The following is a 20,807-nucleotide window of genomic DNA, read 5'->3' as shown; positions in this document are numbered from 1 at the left end:
TAAGCATTGATTTGTCTCAGCACAGAGGCTTGCATTCACTCCACACACACACACACATGGAATGATGTTTAATTTCCTGTCTCTGGACCTGGATGTTGATGCATGTGCAGAGTTTGACACTTTAATGCTTTTCACATGTATTTGCATTAGAGGAATCTTTCACATGTCTACCTTGAATCTTAATTGATCACATGAACATTCAGGGTATGTTTACGTCAAAAGTTTGGAGCCAATCAAAGTCCGGTATGAAACTTTACCAAAGTGTAATGTGGGAACTTAAAACCACCTGCTGGTCCTTGAAGCCTTACAAGCTATTTACTGTCACTATAATTCCATATACTAAACAAAATTACAAGACGTTTCACCATATTGGCTCTGGGTTTCATACATTTTCTGTCTTAAAAAATCCTAAAGATTGCGACTTTTGACATCATTCTTTTTGTCTTCGTCTTTCTAATGTAGCTATTGTGTGTCCGATACACCTGTACCTTATATCATGCAGTTTGTATTATGGTTACTTATTGTGTAAGGCCTCCATATACCTACAATTTACTACCACGACGAACATCAGAGAGTAAGTAAAACAAAAGCAAGGATCTAGAAAGGACCTGCACCTGAACATTTAAAAAATGTATTTATTGTATATTTTATGTGTTTTTTATATACTTGTCTTTTACAGTGTTTATAGCATTTTATAATGTAGTTTATGTGTTGTCAGGTGTGTGTCTGTACTCTCCTTTGATGAATGGAGTTTTATTGTATGTCTTGATTCACTTTTATGTTGGATTTCAGATGGAAATTAGCAACTCGTTAAATCTGGTGCAACCATCTTTTTTCCCTTTTCGTTGTATGTGTGATATTAAGATTAAGTGTCCGTATTAAAAAAGTAAATCTCAAACATTTCTACTACTGTACATCACATTTTTCTGTGGTGTTATAATGTGTTCATTGGGCAGCCTGTCTGCATAATGGCCTCTCTCCTCTCTCTGTCACGCTCGATGAGCAGCTTCCCCTAGCTGTGCCTGCTTTTTGACACGTCTAAAGGGCTGTTTCTGACATGTTGCCATCCTGCCGGCCACCCCTCCCGCAGTGCTCCTGCCAGGCAGGAGGAAAAAGCTGGTGACCTGGCCACTGCCGCCCTGCCCTAGGCCACTGCCACCCTGCTGGCAGCAGAAGGTCTGTTGGTCCGAAGCCATGGCAGGAACTCTGCTCGCCGCTGCTTGTGATGTCACGACGTGCACTCTGGAGAAAGAGTTCTGATTGGCTCTGAAGGTTAGCCTTTCTCACTTCCTGGGAAATACCCACTCAACAACTCACACACATACAGACCTAATTAATTAGCAATTAATCACCTTTGATCAGCTTTCGGACCACCTGAATGATCTGCTGCCTTCACTGATCTCAAAGGAAGACAAGAAACATGATCTAGTCTGGTCTGAGGTCATCTGAATATTTGCAATTTAAAAGTTTTTACAGCCCATATTTTACTTCCTTTTATTAATTAGACATCAGTGCATAAAGAACAAATTTCAAAGTTTTCTTCAGATGAAAACAGAACTTTCATACTTGGATACAATTGAAGAGTTAGGGATTTAAAAAGCAAAAGAGAGGTGATGTAATGCAGACAGGTTTAAAATATATTTATGTATGTTAATTATGCAGGAACATGTTGTTTAGTCAGTGTTGTTTAAGAATAAGACATGTTATAATCTATTTTGAAGAAAACTAAACACACATATCATCATCATGTTTTGACTAATTACTGATATAGAAGCTAACACCAAGAAGTCAAATATGGGAGTTTTTACATCAGCGATTCAACTGGCAGAAGGTGAAAGCCCCTAGTGACCCACTTCCTCGTCTCTCCCCCCACGTGTACATTTATGGTTTGGTCCTACATCCTGTTAAGAGTAGCAGCAGGAGCGGACCATCACATTTGGTGCTCAGCGTGGGGGCGGTTGGTGAGCTGTCATGTTCCAGCTATCCCACGGAGATACACTTCTGCCTCTCCGCGAAGATTTGGTGTTTTCTCATTTGCATTTGCTAATGAGATCCTGTTTGCATGACTTTATATACTATCTCTCTGAATATCCCTTTACAAATAGGAGGGCAGGTTAAATAAGTCCTGTTTGTTTTACCTTTATCTACCAATTAGGCTCATTGAGATTAAGGATGATGTCTTGTGGGGAGGGCTGACCAGGTAAGCAGCAATAAGGAAGTAAAATGAGATGACACGTTCAGGGAGCATCTCCCTGGTTACCATATAATTATCCTATTTTTTTTTACTTTTTTTAAATCTCAAATTTGATGCATTTAAAGACCCTTTTGGCATTCTTAAGTTTTGTGAGTCTCTATTGGACCAACAGCTGTACTGCTTCTCCTATACTGTAAAAGTTATTTATTAAGGCGATTTAAAGGTTAGCTTCATATTTCTTGTCCCCCCCCCCTTGTCTTTGCTTCAAGAGTGCATACAAATTGAGCATGACCAAGTTTCAGAGCCTGCCCTTGCCAGTTCACCCTGATCACAACTTCACACAAGATTCATCTTCCTCTGAGCTTTCCTGAGCCAAGATCCATGAGTCCCAAGTTCCACAAGCCTCAGGCCAATTAGAGCACTTCCTCGTTATCACCCAATCTGTACTGTTAAGAGTTCCATGCCCACCAATCTGCCAGCATCAGCAGCCCCATCTTGATCTCAGGTCACAGTAATGAGCTACTGCCTTGATGTAACCAAGTTAATTTAACAAGAGATATATGTTTAAAGATATAAAACAAGTGAGGAGCAATATCAACACATATTAACATTTGTTTCTTACTAGTCCTGAAAAGTCGACCATTCAAATCATCAGTTGAGAAGACAAATAATCTTAATTCACACATACTGCACAACACTACAGAAATTTTAGGCACATGATCCGATTTGGTGATCCATTTCTAGACACAACAGTTTTGTCGACTAGAATTTCAACAAGCATTGACTGAAAACTATGTGGGGAGGAAAAATGCTTAATGTTGTGATGCAATTCAAGCACCCATTGACCATCTCCTGACAGCCATTTCTCTTTAAAAAAATCTCTTTAAATCGACATCTGCTTGCAAGTGTCTCTAGTTTTAATTTCTCAATCCCAACTCTACTCCAGTGTTTCAATTTGCCAGATGGACTGTAAAAAAAATGGGACAAATGGAAAAGGAAGTTGTTGCCAAAAGTCCTTTATTGGCTACAAAGGAAGACCCAAAAAAAAGTATGCCGTCGCCCCCAGAAGCCACATCAATGTCAGGCATTATCCGATGGGCTCCAAGAATTAGAAGACAGTGAGTCAACTTGCAGTTTGTCGGGCAAATATCTGCAGAGGTCTCTTCTTCAAAACAAGCAAACAGACTACTGATTTTACACCGAATTAAAAACAGGTCCATGTTAAAAAAAAAAAGTTTCTCCAAAGCTCTTTTTTGGGATCATCAGGGGTCTACCTGAAAGATTGGCAACTAACATAGGGTTCCTCCAGTTTTCATAGTTTCATTGTGGTTTAGCTTAGTCAGTAGAGCAGGCGCCCAGTATAGGAGGTAAAGTCTTTTGCACTGGTTGCTGGCCTGTGACCATTTGATGCATGATCCGCCCTACTCCCTGCATTTCCTGTCTCTCTTCTCCTGCCCTATCCGTAAAGGCCAAAGGCAAAAACAAGTACAAAATAAATGAAAAACACTAGATGAGGCAGTTTGAAGTTAAAAATCTTCATCTCTCTGACACTCTGCAGTGTGAGCCAAGATCATGGCGGGAGCTGAGTGGCATCACGTCTCTTGACAGGCTGTGAGCTGAGATGTCACTATCTTTAGCTCCTAAATGACTTTAGTTCTTCATCTTAGTGTTTATGGAAAAACAAGAGACTCATTTAGACTCATATAAGATATAAAAAAGAAAAATAGCCAAAGCTTCAATTTGAAAAGCAATCGAAACAAAAAACTGGGTTGGGAAAGACACAAAAAAAGCTAATACTGCATTACAACATTGTATTAATTGAGATAAAGGTTGTCTAGTAGGTGACTTGTTTCCACCTTTAAAATCTTTATTAGAATATATTTAAGTATTTAAGCAGCTTGTGTTCTAATATCTCATTAATATTTAAACATATCTTTTCCCCGACTGAGTGTACACAGAGGTTTTATGGACATATGTCTGAGCATCAATATAATAAACCAAAAGAACAAATCCATTCTCTGTATTGTTCAGAACAGCGGCCCTCTCTCCACTGGAGTGGAAAGAATAGTTTCTGCATTATGTCCTCCTTTTCAGCCAATCAGCAGGACCCTGAGCTGTTTTTTTCTTCATATGGGGAATCTGCTGACTGTGGTATCACATTATGATTAACAATTTAACTATGATCCCCTTCTTTGCCCATTGTTATTCTACAGATGACTTAGAGTAAGAGTGAAATGCCAGCGACGGCACGCAGGCTTCATTAGATTCATTGATTGATTTATTGTTTTCCATGGTTGTAATCACTTCCCCCAAGGTAATTTGTAAGCTCTTTATGGTTCAGAGGTATAAGCCTGAGAGTTAATTAATCGGCTTTGTTTAGAAGTTTGAAAGTAGAAAAGGCCCGTCTGAATTGGCAACAACTAGCAAGGCAACAGTCCCTGAGACTTAGAGTTTTTTTGTTTACCATGATTATTACTGGGTGATCTACATATCTTACTCACATCTGGATTCATCTCCACCTTGTTAATTTGACTTCTTGTCACATGCAAATTTAGTAATTTGTTGCTTCCCTTTGTAAAAACTGAAAATCAAACACTAAACATAGTTAACAGTAAAAAATGATCCAAAAACAAAGAATCCAACCCTGAACACTGATAGTTTGATAGACATGCATTGTAAATTGCTGATCAAACTGAGATACATTTATATTTTTTTCCAATTAAAACAACCAAAAGCCTTTTTTATAGTGTACTACCCCCTTGTACCTTTTTTAGCGCTTGTATTTTTGTAAGCCCCTTATTCAGCCTTCTTTGTCAAAAATAAATACATAAAAGGCATTGCCCCTCTTAACTGATGTTAAGTATCATCACCCAAGATCTTGATAACACTACTGATGTGTTTTGACCCAGATCTATTCCTCTTCTCAGAAGCTAAAGTGACACACTTCACTTCTCTTCATCAACAAAAACCTGCGATATGGTCTGGCCTTGGTTAGTCTTAATTGAAGTCCCGGCTTGCTTTAATTGACTTTTTGATGGTATGTGAATGGGGACTGCTGTTTATGGGTTAAGTGCATCTTAATCAGAGCTTTAATCCAGTCATTAACAGAGAAACATGAGGTGTTGAGAGGAGTGGGGAGAGCTTGATAATTGAGAAGCTGCTTCTTTGCTCCCTGTGCTTCGAGTGTGTGTATGTGATCGTGAAGGCTGTGTGTGTATACGTGTGTGTGTGTGTGTGTGTGTGTGTGTGTAAAATCATCAGGAAATTTAGGGATTGTAATGACAGAAACATTTGCTTGTCATACTTTTCACATTTACCTGCAGTTATTCTTTGGGTCTGCAAAAATGCAAAAGATTTCAAAGATGAATAACACAAGCTACAGGCTTTGCAGACCAAAATAAAAATGACATGACAAAAAAATTGTCTTTATTTCTTACCATGCATTTGAATTTTGACAAAAATATATACCTCTACCAGAAATAGATTGTTATTGTCTACAAAACATAGCTCCCCCATAACCGTCCTATTGCTCAGCTGTCACATTCTCACCAAGTTTTTCTCACTGTATATTTTAGCACCTATCCCCTGCGTGAGGCCTGTGTTCTTCTGTACCCCCACTCTTCTCTCTCTCTCTCTCTCTCTCTCTCACACACACACACACACACACACACACACACACACACACACACACACACACACGCACACACACACACACACACACACGCGCACACACACACACACACACACACACACACACACACACACACACACACACACACACACACACACACACTGCATACTCACGCACAGATGCACAGCGCTTTGAACCAACAAGTCTATAATGAATAAACATGCTGTTTTTATACGGGGATATTTCCATCATCCTTTGCCAGGTGTACTTTTCACCATTTTCAGTGTAATTTACCGCTGACGTACACACACCTACTGATCCTATAAAAGCACTGTCAATTGCTTGCAAACTTTTGGTGCTAGAAAACCTTCTCTGGGAGGATCATTGAGAAAAAAAAATTAAAATATTCCTTTCATAATCTGCTGTTGGTAAAGAAGCTGAGATATGTGTGATATGTTTATATAAGAAATGTCTTCCATATTTGGGGTTTGATTGTAAATGTGTCCAAATGTGATCAAGAATGTAATTTGATTTATGGACTTCAAACCAGTTTACATATATATTTAACCAGTTTTCCATATGATCTGCACACTAGATCTAAAAAAAACATTATAATATATATTATACAGATGCAAAACGCAGATGTCTGGAACCCTGGACACTTACACATTATACACATTTGCAAATGTTTTGTGTCTTTGCATCAGTCTTTACTGTTTAACAGAGAGACAAAGGATAAAACAAATTTGTTGGTGTGAGATCTTGATAAACCTCTCCTTGGAGCCGTATAAAATTGACTGACTCGAGAAACAAGCCTTTGTGCCCACAGGCAAAAACAACTGTGAGGTTTGTGTGAAAAAACCTGAAAACAAGAACAAATACTGCTGGCTTAGCTTTTCCTCTCCCAAAGCTTAACCACACATGACACTCCCTGTGAAAGTGTGAAAACATTTACAGGGCCATGTTCAGCATGAGATGGCACTCCCTCTCAGGTCAGCGGGTCACACACATACTTCACACACACACACACACACACACACACACACACACACACACACACACACACACACACACACACACACACACACACACACACACACACACACACACACACACACACACACACACACACACAAAACACACTCAGATCTGACAGACAGAATGCAACATCTCTCTAATGCTGAGAGGAAGACGAGACATTACTCTTGTTCCGATTTCATTTTATGAGGAGGAGAAAAAAGAAAAATGTGTCTGCATATAGTGAGAGGAACTGATGAAGATCTCTGATCATTGTGTGCAAAAAGCTTTGATTCAGTCCTCTGTATGTGTAGCAGATCTATACCAAGGCATACTGACTGTAGGATTCAGAGTCACAAATGTGGTTTTCACATGAGCACACACACATACATACACACACCGATGCACATATGATGTTACTTCTGAGATGTTATAAAAACTTCTCTTTTATCCATTAAAAAACTATCGATCTTGTGCTTTGCCTTCTCTACTTGATGGGTTTTTTTTCTGTCATAATGGAAAGTCTCCCCCGCCATTTCTCCAGCCTATTCTTCATTTGGAGTAATTATAGATGGAGAGGTAAAAGATGTTTTTTTTTTCCCCTTTTCTTTTCTCCTTCCTGCCTATCTTCTATCCTCTCCCCTGCATGCATTCAGAGGAGCTCTCACCACTGCATTCTTATTAGGGACATGTCTGAAAGGCTCCCGCAGCATGTGGTGTCCTCTGACCATCAGCTACGGCTGCTTATTGTTGGCATTAACAAGCCAAGCAACCGAGGATAGCTTTTCAACAGGTACAAACTTTTCCTTTTAGATAATTAACCGCATTCAGACACTCAGTGTAGGTAATGTGGGTGCAGAAGCCTAGAGAGGATCATACACAAGGAAAAAAGGGACAGAGAAAGGAGAGAGAGATGGAGAAAAAACTTGATCAAAAGACAAGATGTTCTCTTTGGTGTTGTTTAGCGCGAGTGGATTCTATACCAAACTCCTATTCAAATGGTGTGGTCTTCATTTCTGCTCTCCTTGTTGTCCTCCCCATCGTCCACTTCATCTTTTTTTTTTTCCATCAAGATGGACCGTGTAATGAGGGAAAACTCTGGTCATTGTGGGACGGTCAAAGGTTTGCTACCTTAATGAATGGGAGAAACACAAGAAGTGCTGAATGCTGCGCCTCGCTCCTGTTTGCCTCGCCGCAAAAGCCCCAGGATGTCTACTGAAGAAGGCCTCCTCCATCAGTTGCCGCCTCGTCTCTTGTTAAAGGGGGCAGAAAGCGAAGGCAGAGGGGAAAAGTAATTTTCTTCTCCTGTCTATCCATTCTTTGGTGGGTTTCTTCCACTTTTTGCTGTGTACTTTCATAAAGCTTATAATTATCTTGGCGAGAGCCCCTCAAGCGAGAACGAATGGGGCCTTTGTACCATTCTCTCTTCAGCCCTCTCCTGTTTCTGGCAAGATGGAAGTCATATTAACATTTGGTCTTCCCCTTTTACAGATGCAGTGAGAAAGCCAGATGTGTCTCCTGTAAAAGAAGCCTTTCAACAACTTAGTCTCAAAAACATGTTTTTCTGAATCACTGCTGAGCCAGTCAGAACAGGAAAAAAAGCAAATGCAGTCATTGGAAAAAACGTTAGCGTATTGAGCATTTGAATTGTTTCGTCTTATTTGTATGTGCTGGCAAAACAAAGGACTGTGAAAATGCTATTCTCACACTTTACTGTTGCTCTTTTCTTAAACACATAAAGCCCTCAAAATCCTCAACCGGTTCAAAAACAACCACGAGTCAATCTCGCAGTATCTCTTTTCATACACCTGTCATCAGAGATCACAGGTTAAGGGTCTTAATCTTCCCCGCCACCATTTATGCACAATGTACCTTCGCTCACCTACCCCTCCCTCCAACCCTCGATCCCTCTGAACTCCATCCCCAACTCTTCCGACTGATTACTCCTAATGTAATTTTAATTAAAAACGGTGGTGTCAAAGGGTTTAGCCTGCTTGAGAAGCGGGTGCAGATTGTGGCACAGTGGCAGACCCCTTCACTTGCATGAGAGGAAATGCATCCTGACATCGCTCGGGTGGTGCCAACACGACCAGAGCCAGGTTCAGCAAAAAGGATCCACGGCCTATTTCAATAAAACGGTAGAACTTTATTATGGGTGATTTATTGTGGTAATTCAATTAATGCTGCACCCCTGTATCAATTGAGTTGGATTAAGGAGTTATATATGCATACTTAAATATAATCTGAATATCTTTCTTGTTCTGTGCCACATCAGGTTGAGGTAAAAGAGCAACTTCAGCAAGCAAAAACATCGGAGAGATTGTTGATTGATTTGACTTGTAAGCAGTCATTATCCATCACAGATTGTCATGACTATCAAAGCAGAATTTAAATTTTACAATCCAAAAAAAACCCAGAAGCCACCAAGCTGTGACCCACTCTTATTCAAAAAATACACATAGTTGACATTGACGTTAATCCCCTCAGCTGAATTTCACAGAGGTGACCTGTGAAGGTGCCCCTCAGCAGGACTCAACAGCAGAGGTCTGCCTGTAGGTTTGTAATCCCCTCACCCTAGTCGTTGGATTATCTGCTCTCCATCGACCCTGAAGAGGCTCCCCGTGTTTCGGGCTTAAACACTCTCAGAAATCTCATCTCCACACCCCATCTGCCGGCCGTACAACGTCTTGGGAGACACGGAGACTGAGGAGTGGGGACTGATGCAGCAGTGGGGATCTTCTCGCTGTGGCTGTTTGAAGGGGTAGAGAAGCCTTTAGAAAACACATGGTCTGCTCATCATTACTTTAAGAATCAGTGTTTGGTTATCACATGTTACTGTCCTATGTGATAGTATCTGTCCTAGTAGGCCTACTTGTTGCAGTAAAGGTTCTTCATGCTTGGCGCAACTCTTTTCCTTCCACTTTTAACATTGCTTTTAGTAAACTTCACATTGATAAATTTAAGTTTAGGACATATGGTACATAAATCATACAAAAAAAACTGTTACTCTTGAGGATCTTTAATGCAATAGGTGCCAGTGGCCCTTTACATTCTCCGACAGGGGCCATGTTTTGAGGCCGTCAGTGGACAGTTGGAGGAGCTGGTGGTTGGCCCTGAGCACTGAGGCATGTTGTAAGAGGGTTTAACTTTGCTAACCTCCTTCTGCCAGGTTCATGGGGCCCTGCTGCTTGGGTAATATTGGATCAGTGTTGGGAGCCCTTGCTCCTGCCATATCAACCAGCACGCTACCTGGGGGAGTGAGCACTTTCCACTATGAAACCAACTGTGCTTGATGCATGCATATTTGCTCTACTCCTCGTATGCATGATTGAAGTTATATGGTCTTTATCTTGAACAGTATTTAACATAAGATAGGCTTTAAATGTACATGCATTTACATTTTTACTCTTTCATGATACAAAATAAAATAATGTGTTAATCAGTTCCCCAGGTGTTAGTATTTGTATCGTTAAAGGCTGACCTCCGTCTTTTAAAATACAAACCATACCTGATAGATGATGGGCTACTGCTTTTCTTTTCTCAACTTTACCATTACTGAAAAAAAACAGAAACCCCTCAATAGTTCAAGCCTGACATTAACAAGAATCTAGTGTTTTGTTTTTATATACTCTCCACTCATCAACATTTGTAAAGAAAAAGTGTAAAATGTATATACAGGAACATTATCAAAAATAATGAAAGGAATCCATTTAGAGAATTATGCAGGCTGCAAAATTAAATGCAAGCTACAAAAAAAATATTTTCAAAATACTATGTATTCTACATAGATAAAGACGCTATTCTTGAGTATGAATAATAACAACAGTTTGAGTAAAGTGACTTTGCATAAAAGATAAAAAAATATTATCCATTAATTAACTAACATCTTAGATTGCTTTTGTATACGCATTGCATTTTCTGTTTGCTGCATGTGTGTATCCATGTGCAATTTTAAGGACTAAACAAATTATTTCACCTTTGTTTTTAAGTCATCATTAAAGAATCAGATTTTTTTGTTGCCAAAAACATATACAATGGATTCTTATTTCTAACGCTTCATTTGAACCCCTCAAAAGACTAAATGTTTTTTCTCTGATTTGGATTTTGTCTTTCCCACAATTTAATAAATGTATTTCTGCCACTGTAATAATTTGCACCAGCTCCACTTGGCCTTGTTGTGGAAATTTGACGATTGCAGTTTGGAGAGATCTGCTGACATTAAAACCTGCAGATACCTACCTGGTGAAAGAAGAAATGGAAACACAGTTTAATGTCTGTTTGTGTAAAGAGTTTAAAAAACATATGCAGTGAATGCAGATCATGGCTTGTGGTTTTGTTTCTTCTTCCTAGTCTTTGATTTGAAGATGAAAAAAGTGCTTCACTGTAGAGGAACGTGGCAGTTGTAAGGCCAGAGAGCCGTGAGAACTTCAGGCAGAAATGTTAGACATTCACTATATCCCCTTTGCTGGTGGCAACACATACACCTTCACAGGCGTGAAGGCGCACTGGGTGTGTATGTGTGGTTTGGATGTGTAGGTGAGCAGCTTACACCTGCTTCTTACTTAAAATTACAGTCTCATTGTATGTGTGAATCTTGTCCTTTGTGTTAGGACAAAAGGACAACATCTAACATCAGGTGTGTTAGTGTGTCTGTCTGAGGGTGTACCTGTTGCTACGTCTGAACAGGTGTATGGGATCCAGACAGCCAGTCCTTCAAACAACTGACTGTGGTCAGGCACCTCATGCAGTCCGTGGTGCAGACTCACAAACATTGCGGTTGGATGTTGATTCACTTTCAGAGGAGCATTTTATTCACCTTTGTGATGGCTCTGTTCCACTTATGATCCAAGTAGCAATACACTGGTATGCATTTAAAAATGAAAACAAAAAAACAAATACATTTTTTATTTTTTAAATTAAACCATTTGTAAATTAAATTTCACAAAACTAAAGTAACATATTTTAGCTAATACCTAAATACTTTTGAATAGACATTGGTCAAACAGAGATTACAGCTGTCACTGCCCATATACCAAATGAATTGGGACATTAGGGATTTGTAAAACTATTAACAAGTAAACTGGTTCTCACTGAATTAACTTGTGATATGGTTAAATTTCATATTTATTTAATATCGATATTATTTCACAACTTTAATCACTCACAAAACATAATAAATTATTCTTGTGATTATTATTGTGATGATGATGATGATGATGATTATAATAATAATAATAATAATAATAATAATAATAATAATAATAATAATAATAATAATAATGTATTCATCATTTATTTTTATTATCATAATTTTGTATTACATTAGAAAACGTGTTTATTAATATTATGGGTCGCTGTCAATATAAAAAAGTAAATTTAACTTAATTATTCCGTCTTTGACAGCACAAATATGAGCTTCAGAGTGGCAAGGTTTCCTGCCGTGCCTGGGAAGGTTTGGTGTTGAACGACAGTCGGTTTTGTTTCGGTCTGTCCGAATGTGACTCTGGGATTTGTAGTTTTTCACACCGCGTAACGACGTCAGCGGAAGTATTTACCACGTACGTAAGATAGCCAGCTAGGTCACATTGCTAGTGTTTTGTAAGGTTTGAAAACATGGCTACAATGGAGGCAGCTATTCCAGGTATTTTATTCTTCTATTGTCTTAAGGGCTTTACTTCTTTGATCAAATAACGTAACAAGTCCGCTCTTTGCAAAGTTTTATTCCTTCCCGAGCATCCAGGAAAGACTACAGACTCAGTGCTGCCTTCTCGTTAGCTAGCTATGTAACCTCACTATGATGTTTATTCATGTTTCCACTTAATATAGGATAACTTTAGCGCCTTCTAAAACGGGTTTAAGTTGACTTTTGTCATGCATTCGGTCGTTTTTATTCATTCATTTTTATAAATAACAGTGACAAAGTTTAGGCTAAAACAAATGTGGGCTAATGACGATGCTCATCACAGTTACAATGGCTCACCTGCGTTTCTTTCTTCCTTTTGCCCTTCATCTTTAGAGGAGATCCAATTGAGGCATGTTGAAAAAGATGTCCTCATTCCTAAGATGATGAGGGAGAAAGCCAAGGAGCGCTGTGTTGAGAAAGTTGAAGGTATGTGTCTGTGAGACTGATGACATTGAACATCTTTCTACACCACAGGTAATAATACTGTTGTAGGTAAGACGCACAGGTTCACAGCCTTCCAGCAGGCACTGCTATGTATTTTACAATCAAGGCTCATAAGAATGATTTATAAAAGTAGTAACACCTGTGTATTTTTGTACAGCAACTCAAAATGTCTTCTGTCAAAAAGGAAAATCATATCAGTTTCCCAAATAAATTAAAAACTCTTTTCAGTTCACAATAAAACAATTGAAAGGTAAAATAGACTACAGCCCGATTCCACTATAAAGGGGAATCTACATCAGTCCAAGTTTGAACATTTTATCAGTTTTGTATGCTGGTTATGTTTATTTACTTTTATTCATTTCACACTATGCATGTGTTTGCAACGTGTTACTCTTAATACCAATTCAATCCAAAAAGTAGTTTTTTCACCAGGTAATTGAGCTGCCTTTTAAAAAAATAATAATGAATGGGTAGCTGGTAGATAAGGTCGGTAATAATGGCCGTCAACACAGGGCGCTGTCTGATAGTTAAATGTACTCATGTCACATTTTGAGTGAGAAAACATTGCTTATTTACATAAACATATTTTTCCTATTTATTGCAATGAAGTCAGACTTTTGCTGTGTTGTTTTATTGCATATGCTTATTTGTGATAATGATGATATCGCCTTTTATTGTATAACCATAATTGAGAATTTTGTAAACCATCTATAGCACAGTATATTTGGCAGCAGATTATTTTTTTTGATTTGTTGTTCTTGTTTTATTTATTCAAGATATTGACACCACTTGTGCCAACTTTTCTTGGTACACAGATTTTATGTTTACGTGGGAAAGCCAATATATTACTTTTTATTTAAACTGCCTTTCCACACTTCTTCTCACCTCTCTGTTTATGTAACAGTTACGTTTCTAGAAGGGAAATATGCTTTTTAACGTTTGTATGCTTTCTTCACCCTAAGAGGAATACTAACACTGGGATATGTTACCAAAGCACAAAAACATGCTCATAGCATTCACACTAGTGATTCTTTGAGGAGTTGTTGGGAAAAACATGAGAAAATTCCTTCAGAAAGGATCCCAGAAAATGCTTCACGTTTGAATTAATCAATTGCAACCTATTCTTTATATTGGAATATTTTTGACACATAAAACACAACACAGCTAAACATCATTATTACTATTAATGAAATGCACAGGAAATCTAAACAAAACTATCACTCCAGGTAGGGCTGAGCGATATGAAAAACAATGTTATCATGATAAAAAACATTTCATATCAGTCGATGTGGATAATTATCACGGTAAAGGTCAAATCATTATTTCTTTCAAAATGAAAGGCTGATTTTTTTTCTCCTGAGTGAAAGTTGAAGAAACCAAGGGGTTGATTGTGGTTGAACCATTCTTTATTTTCAGAACATGACAAACTCTACATGAACAGAGGAACGTTTCAGTATCATGAGCACAGTGCATGGTGATGGAAAATGCTGATATGACAGTTTCCCGCTGTGCAGTAATACCTATATATGTATGTATGTATGTATATATGTATATATATATACATATATATAACTGGCCCGGTGCTTGCTGAGGGTCCACTGAAACTCGTTTGGGACGTTTGGTCATCTCTTGCTTTGGGTGTTCTAAAGGGTCATATTGTTTCAAATGTTTGTAGTGTTTCCCATTTTAGCCTCACATGTCTTCTTGTGTAATTATAGGTTTAAATTGATCAAGCATTTGTGATAATTACTTATCACAATAAATAATCGTTATTGTTTTATCGCCCAGGCCTAACTCCAGGCAGTGATGTATGTTGTGTTATCTTGATAGCAACCTAGTCACTTCATCCAAATCCAAATGTTGCTTTCCTTTTAACACAAAGAGGAATTTCTATGGTATATTTTAAAAGGGTAAAGTTTAAGTGGATATTTTCTTTTTCATAATTTCTAGTAATGTAGGATCAGGCCATTTTGCATAACATCGGCTAACCTTTCATCTGCATGGAAATGGTCTCTGCAGCTTTGCAGTGCAGCAACACATCAGCCAGATGATGATGACGATGATTGTGTGGTTTCTAGAAATCTGATGAGTCTGTTTGAGCCAGTGTGTGCTGCTCACTCTGAGAGACAATGCAGCTTGAGGTGATGGGACAGACAGTGGCTGTGTGGGTAGTGGAAACCCCCCTCACATCACTAGCTTCTTGTCCCACTCATTTTCACACCTCCACGCTCGCCCTCTATCATTTCATTCTGTATGATTGTGTCTGCACTGGGCTCTCTCATGTGTGTATATGATTCTGTTCTGTGAAAAAAACAAAAAACTACAAGCACGTTTTCCTGTGTTATCTCACTTGCATATATGCCTCCAACACCCTGTGTTTTGTAGGCTTTGTTGTTGATGCAGACCTGCACAACTGACCTCTACACAACTTCTGTCTGCAGAAGTGAATTATTGGAACAACTTAAAAAAACTCAATAAGCATCTCATTTCAGGATTGATTGCTATTAAGCGTTTTCAAAACTTTAATTTAAGTTGGCCATTTCATTTAAGTACACTGCTCTGTAAGAAAATAACTAAATGGAAATTCTGATAATTCCTAGGGGCTCTGAAATATTTGAATTTACTGTTTCATCATTCATTCATTTCATTATTCAGAAAGCAAAATGTGTTCTCCTCTCTAACTAATTCAGTATCAGAGATTCATCATTTTATATCTCTCTCAAAAGATGCATGCCTCCCTCAGTGTTTTAGCCTCTAGCTTCTTACCAAAGCACACTCTTGTGTCTCAGAAACAGCCTTAAGCGAAAGTGGAATCACACCTTTCTTTGAAAAGGCCTCCTCTGACATTAAACTAGCCTTATAGCTTTGTCGTTTGTGTCGCTGCGATCTGAAAGGCAACCCTCTGCAGCCTCTATGAGTGCCATGGGACAGGGATGAGGCGTTTGCTGATTAGATTAGTTGCACTGTTCTGCCCCTCTAAATTGGTTTTTGCGGATGTTTTTTCACATCTGCATTCTGATGAAAGTATCTGTGTGATAACCATACTGATGCCACTGAACACGGTGATTATGATATCAGTTGTTTGAAAGCAGACATTGGAGGGCAGGGTTCTTTAATTAAATTCTTGAGAAGGAGCTTGCTAACAAGGTGAAGGCTCAGAGTCCTCACCACCTTGTTTACCAAGAAGACCTTGGACGTTTAATCTGGATTTAGCACCAGACAAGACACAAGGCTGTTTTTCAAACCACCTACTATACTAGTAGTACGTACTGATTTGGCCAAAATGCAGTTTGCAAACAAATACAGAAAAACCTGGATGTCGTACTGATTGGGGAAAAATCTACAGTATGCATCAGACCAGTCTCCCTCGCATACTGTTTCCCACAATGCAAAGCGCCATGTCAGAGATTGAAATGACGGACAGTGACGGGAAATTATCACAATCAGACCAAACCAAACCAAACACCCCACCGATTTTTTTTTTTTAATAATCAAAATCATTCAAATCAAAATGAATTAGTTGTGGATGCTACACTGCAGTGACGTTTCCTGTCAGCTGGGCTGTTGTTAACTTTCCAAGACCGTAAACCAGCTTAGCCGTGCCGGGCATACTGCAAAATAACCACCGTCTGGCAGTCATACTACATACTAATATCGACCACAGCATGCAGAATGCACTGCATACTGCGTTTGATTGTAGTATGTAGTAGGCGGTATTGATAAAAAAAACACAGGGTCACTGATGCATCCTTGTCAGTGGGCTTTCTATCTAGATTAACAATCATAATTTCATAATTAAGTCTTTATCTATTTCCCCATTGTTCATGTAATTATATAGATGATAGCAGACAGGGAATGTGGTGGAAGGTGTCTATATTTATTTGAATCTTTATAAGCTTCAGGCCTTTTCAATATGATCCTTCTATACAACTCACATCTTTACAAACCCACCATCATTATAGGACATTTCTCCAGTCTCTTGTGGTTTTCTTAAATCCACCTTATGATATCATTCGGCTTATTTCGCTCTTGGCCCCCATGTTTGATGAGATGTGAATAATATCATAAAATTACCTACTTTATCATCAGATATTAGGAAACAGGCTGTGTTTTAGTGCTGGCTTCTCTGACAATAATGCAGCAGCCAGTATGTCCTCCTCCTAAGTTTTGATCTTTGAAGGTTTAAGGCCCCCCCACACACGGCCATTGTGGACACCAAACCAGCAGGTGTTGCAGCGATGGAAGCAAATTGGTTGAGATATAACTGATTCTACCCCGACCTAATAAGCCTCAGCATTTATCTAATAAGCTCCACAGCCAGAAACGTATGACCCCTGTTGAATAAACCAGTAAACTAAATAACCCATAGCTATCACTGTCAGACAGTCAGGCATGAAACAGAACTTTAATTGTCAGAACTACAGTCATGTTAATATTTGGGGGTGGTTGGTTGACTGTTTTAAAGCTTGTGTGGAAGCTGGGCAACCTCAAATTCCATCCTGAGCTCACTATAGCTCAGATCAGTTCTAGTTTAACTCCTGAAACATGGCTTTCAGCTTGATAAAGGGCTTGGTAACGTGACCTACGACTGGTCCTTCTTGTGGTGGAGTGCTAAGATGAGGCCCACCTCAGTCTGCTTGTGGCTACATGTTTTATATCTGGGCTTGGACTCCAGGATGGCACAAGGTGAAAGATGTGATATTAATACTGTAGATTCAACGTAGATTTTATGAATTCATTTATTCTATGGCCCGTTTCTCTTTTGTGCTAGATTCACCCTCTTTGACACCTTTCTTCTCCACCTCCTACAGCCTTCAACCACTGCTGTAAAGAGTCTGGTTTCTTCATGGTGTTTAAGTGTCGAGAGCAGAACGCTGCACTGAAGGATTGTCTGACAATACAGTGAGTATTTTACAGTTTCTTCCCCCTGAGGCCACATTCATTCTGGAAAATAAATACTGTACCTTCTGTCTTCCACCAGCTACAACGACCCTCATTTCTTTGAGGAGTGTAAGCAGGAATACATCAGGGAGAAACTGGAGTTTATGAGGACTGGGATCCCAACAAAGAACAGGAAACAAAAAGTCCCAACAAGCATGTAATAAACACAATGGTGCTCCCAAAAAGATCTGCCCTCATTAAAGGAGCAGTGTGCGAGGCTCTGGCCAGAAATGGCACCAAATCCACTAAGAACACGTGGTCATACCTAAGAACTTAATTCTTATGAAGCCACAAGCTTGTGCATTTTATTGAAATGTGTTTAATTTTGACTGAAACTACTTTGGTATGCAAGAGAGGTTTATAATCAGAATGTCTACTTTTTATGTTCTGTATATTTGCAAATGTTCTCCATCAGATTACCTGAATGATCTCCTTCACAACATCTGCATCTGCAGCATTTACAAAGCATATACCCATTCTCTTATTGATTGATAGAACAGAAATCCCATCAAGGTACAGCTAGCTCCTGTATCTTAACCTTAACCTGAATTACTTCAGAATACAGTCAGACATTTGGTAATGGTTGAAATATGCTGATTACAGTGTTGTACATGAAATTAGAGCGCAGGTGTTAGGAGAGTCTTGCTTGTTTCTTTTGCTTGATCTGTCAGTTTGGTAAATCACCTGCAGAAGACAAAGAATTTCAGAAGGATTTGTGCACTTATACAATGTAAGAGAAATGATTTCTTCCATTCATCCATGAGCTGTCTGTGTTCATGTGACTTTTGCAGTGTAACGTGGAATTGTAAATAAAAGATATTCAGTAGCAGTAAAAGCTGTACGAGTGGTAAATGAGAAAAAAAACCTTAAAATGTTATGAATGCAGTTTGTTCCAGATAAACTAATCACCTCTTCTTTATTCAGTCAAAAACAAATGACTTTATTACTCAGAGGTTGGACATTCTCTGCACTTATGATAATGTTAATAATAGTGATGATTACCAGGCATCTAACACACTGTATTGTGTTTGTTGGTTCAAATGAAATATATTTAATTTAAACATAAAAGATATTTAATCAATGTATTTTGTTATTACTTAGCTCCCTCGCTTCATATAAGCAAAGCTTTGTGTTCTTTTTCCATTATTTTGTATTTCTATGTATTTTGTGCAGCAGGGTGGTGCAGTCGTCAGCGCTGTCGCCTCACAGCAAGTAGGTTATTGGTTCAAATCCCTTGTTAGAGCAGGGCCTTTCTTTGTAGAGTGTTTTCCCTGTGTATGTGTGGTCTCCCTCTGGCTTCCTATCACAGTCCAAAGACATGCCACTTAGGTTAAATGGTGACTTTAAAATGTGTTCCACTGTTTGTCTCTATATATCAGCCCTGTGATTGACTGGCGACCAGTCCAGGGTGTACCCCGCCTATCACCCAATGGCAGCTGGGATCGGCTCCAGCCCCCCAGTGACCCTGTCTGTGATAGATGGTATAGTAATAGATGGACCTTCCCGCAGAAAGTTTTTGGTCCTCACTCCATGCACAAAAAATAACACTTACTGAATCTGGATGCATGTGCAGAGTTTGACACGTAAAGGCTGTTTACACATTTATTTGCAAAGAGGAGAATCTGAACTGATCACAAGTACATGCATGATATGTTGACGTCACAAGTTTGGAGCCAATCAAAGTCCTTTGTGCAGCTTAACCAAAGTATAATATAATACTTTAGTCAAAACATACTGAAGAGACATTTACATGAAGTGATTCAGAATGGAAGCTGTAAACTGTGATATTTCTTTTAGTAATTAGTAAGTAATGTCTTTTCTGTTAACATTTAGTTTTTTTATTGTCATTTACATGAAGCAGACTGATCAAATAGACAGAGGACTTTATAATTCATCAAGGGGAAATTGATTTGCCTATAAAGAGATGTGATGGGGCAAACGTGTCTCACTAAACAAAGTGTAGAAGTTAATGGCTGTGGTTGGAATCATTTTAGTGACAGCAGAATTAACTTCACAGTTATCATTGGATTTGAATGAAGTTAGTTGGCTTACATTATATTGTTGAACTACAGTTGGCTGGGAAGTGCAAAACGAAATTACAAAGTGTAAAACACTTTGTAATTTTTATTTTTTTACATTTTATAAAACAAAATTACAAAATGTTTTTTCCAAGGACAAAACACATTTACATTTGATAAAACAAATTGAAAAGATGTGAAACGCTTACAAGTGCTGAGACACTTCCAGTATTTGGTACACACTCCCTTTCCGTCAAGATTCTGTCTTTTGTACATTTTTGTTGGGGACTGTTTAAAATGTTCTGCCACTTGTAAATTTTTCTCAGCTTTTGTAAAAGTGTTTCAGATCTTGAACATTTTTTTTGTCCTTGGTAAAAGTGGTTTGGGTTTTGTCATTTTTTAAAATAAAATATAACAATTATTTTCAAAATGTAAATTTGTCTCAAGCTTTGTAAAAGTGTTTTGCACTTCCTTGCCCCCTTATTAAACTGATAAGAAAATTAGGATATATATTTTATCAACCAATATATTTTTGGTTATTTTATTTGTTTTTAAATAAATACATTTTTTTTCTACTCCTGAGGCATGCAGTTTATTACAATATAACTCAGGGGAAAAGTGGTAAATAATCACATTGAGGAGGCAGTACTTCAAGTTGAGCCTTAAAAACTACGTAATAAGAACCATTGGTTATCATTAACATGTTCCTCAGAAGTGCATTTACTATGGCATGTCTTTTTCTGTTAAGGAAAAAGGTTGCAGAATAAATGTCTCAAGACAAGTCAAAAGATGTTATTGTTGATTATAGCTGCAAGGTAGCTTCACAGAGCGTCATTGTTTAAAATCTGCATAAAAAATAAGAAAACTCACACAGTCACC

General features: G+C 38.4%; 1 protein-coding gene across 1 annotated transcript; it reads left to right on the top strand.

The window, feature by feature from the left end:
• The first annotated feature begins 12,350 nt into the window (after nucleotides 1–12,350).
• Nucleotides 12,351–18,745, top strand: cmc1 (C-x(9)-C motif containing 1). Its single transcript, XM_061051050.1, has 4 exons — nucleotides 12,351–12,483; nucleotides 12,859–12,951; nucleotides 17,781–17,871; nucleotides 17,951–18,745. The coding sequence occupies exons 1-4, from the start codon at nucleotides 12,456–12,458 to the stop codon at nucleotides 18,069–18,071; spliced, it is 333 nt and encodes a 110-aa protein (XP_060907033.1). The 5' UTR covers nucleotides 12,351–12,455; the 3' UTR covers nucleotides 18,072–18,745.
• The last annotated feature ends 2,062 nt before the right edge of the window (nucleotides 18,746–20,807 follow it).

Source organism: Labrus mixtus, chromosome 11 (genome assembly GCF_963584025.1).
Source record: "Labrus mixtus chromosome 11, fLabMix1.1, whole genome shotgun sequence".
Lineage (NCBI taxonomy): Eukaryota > Metazoa > Chordata > Actinopteri > Labriformes > Labridae > Labrus > Labrus mixtus.
This window is presented reverse-complemented; position numbering and strand designations above follow the sequence as displayed.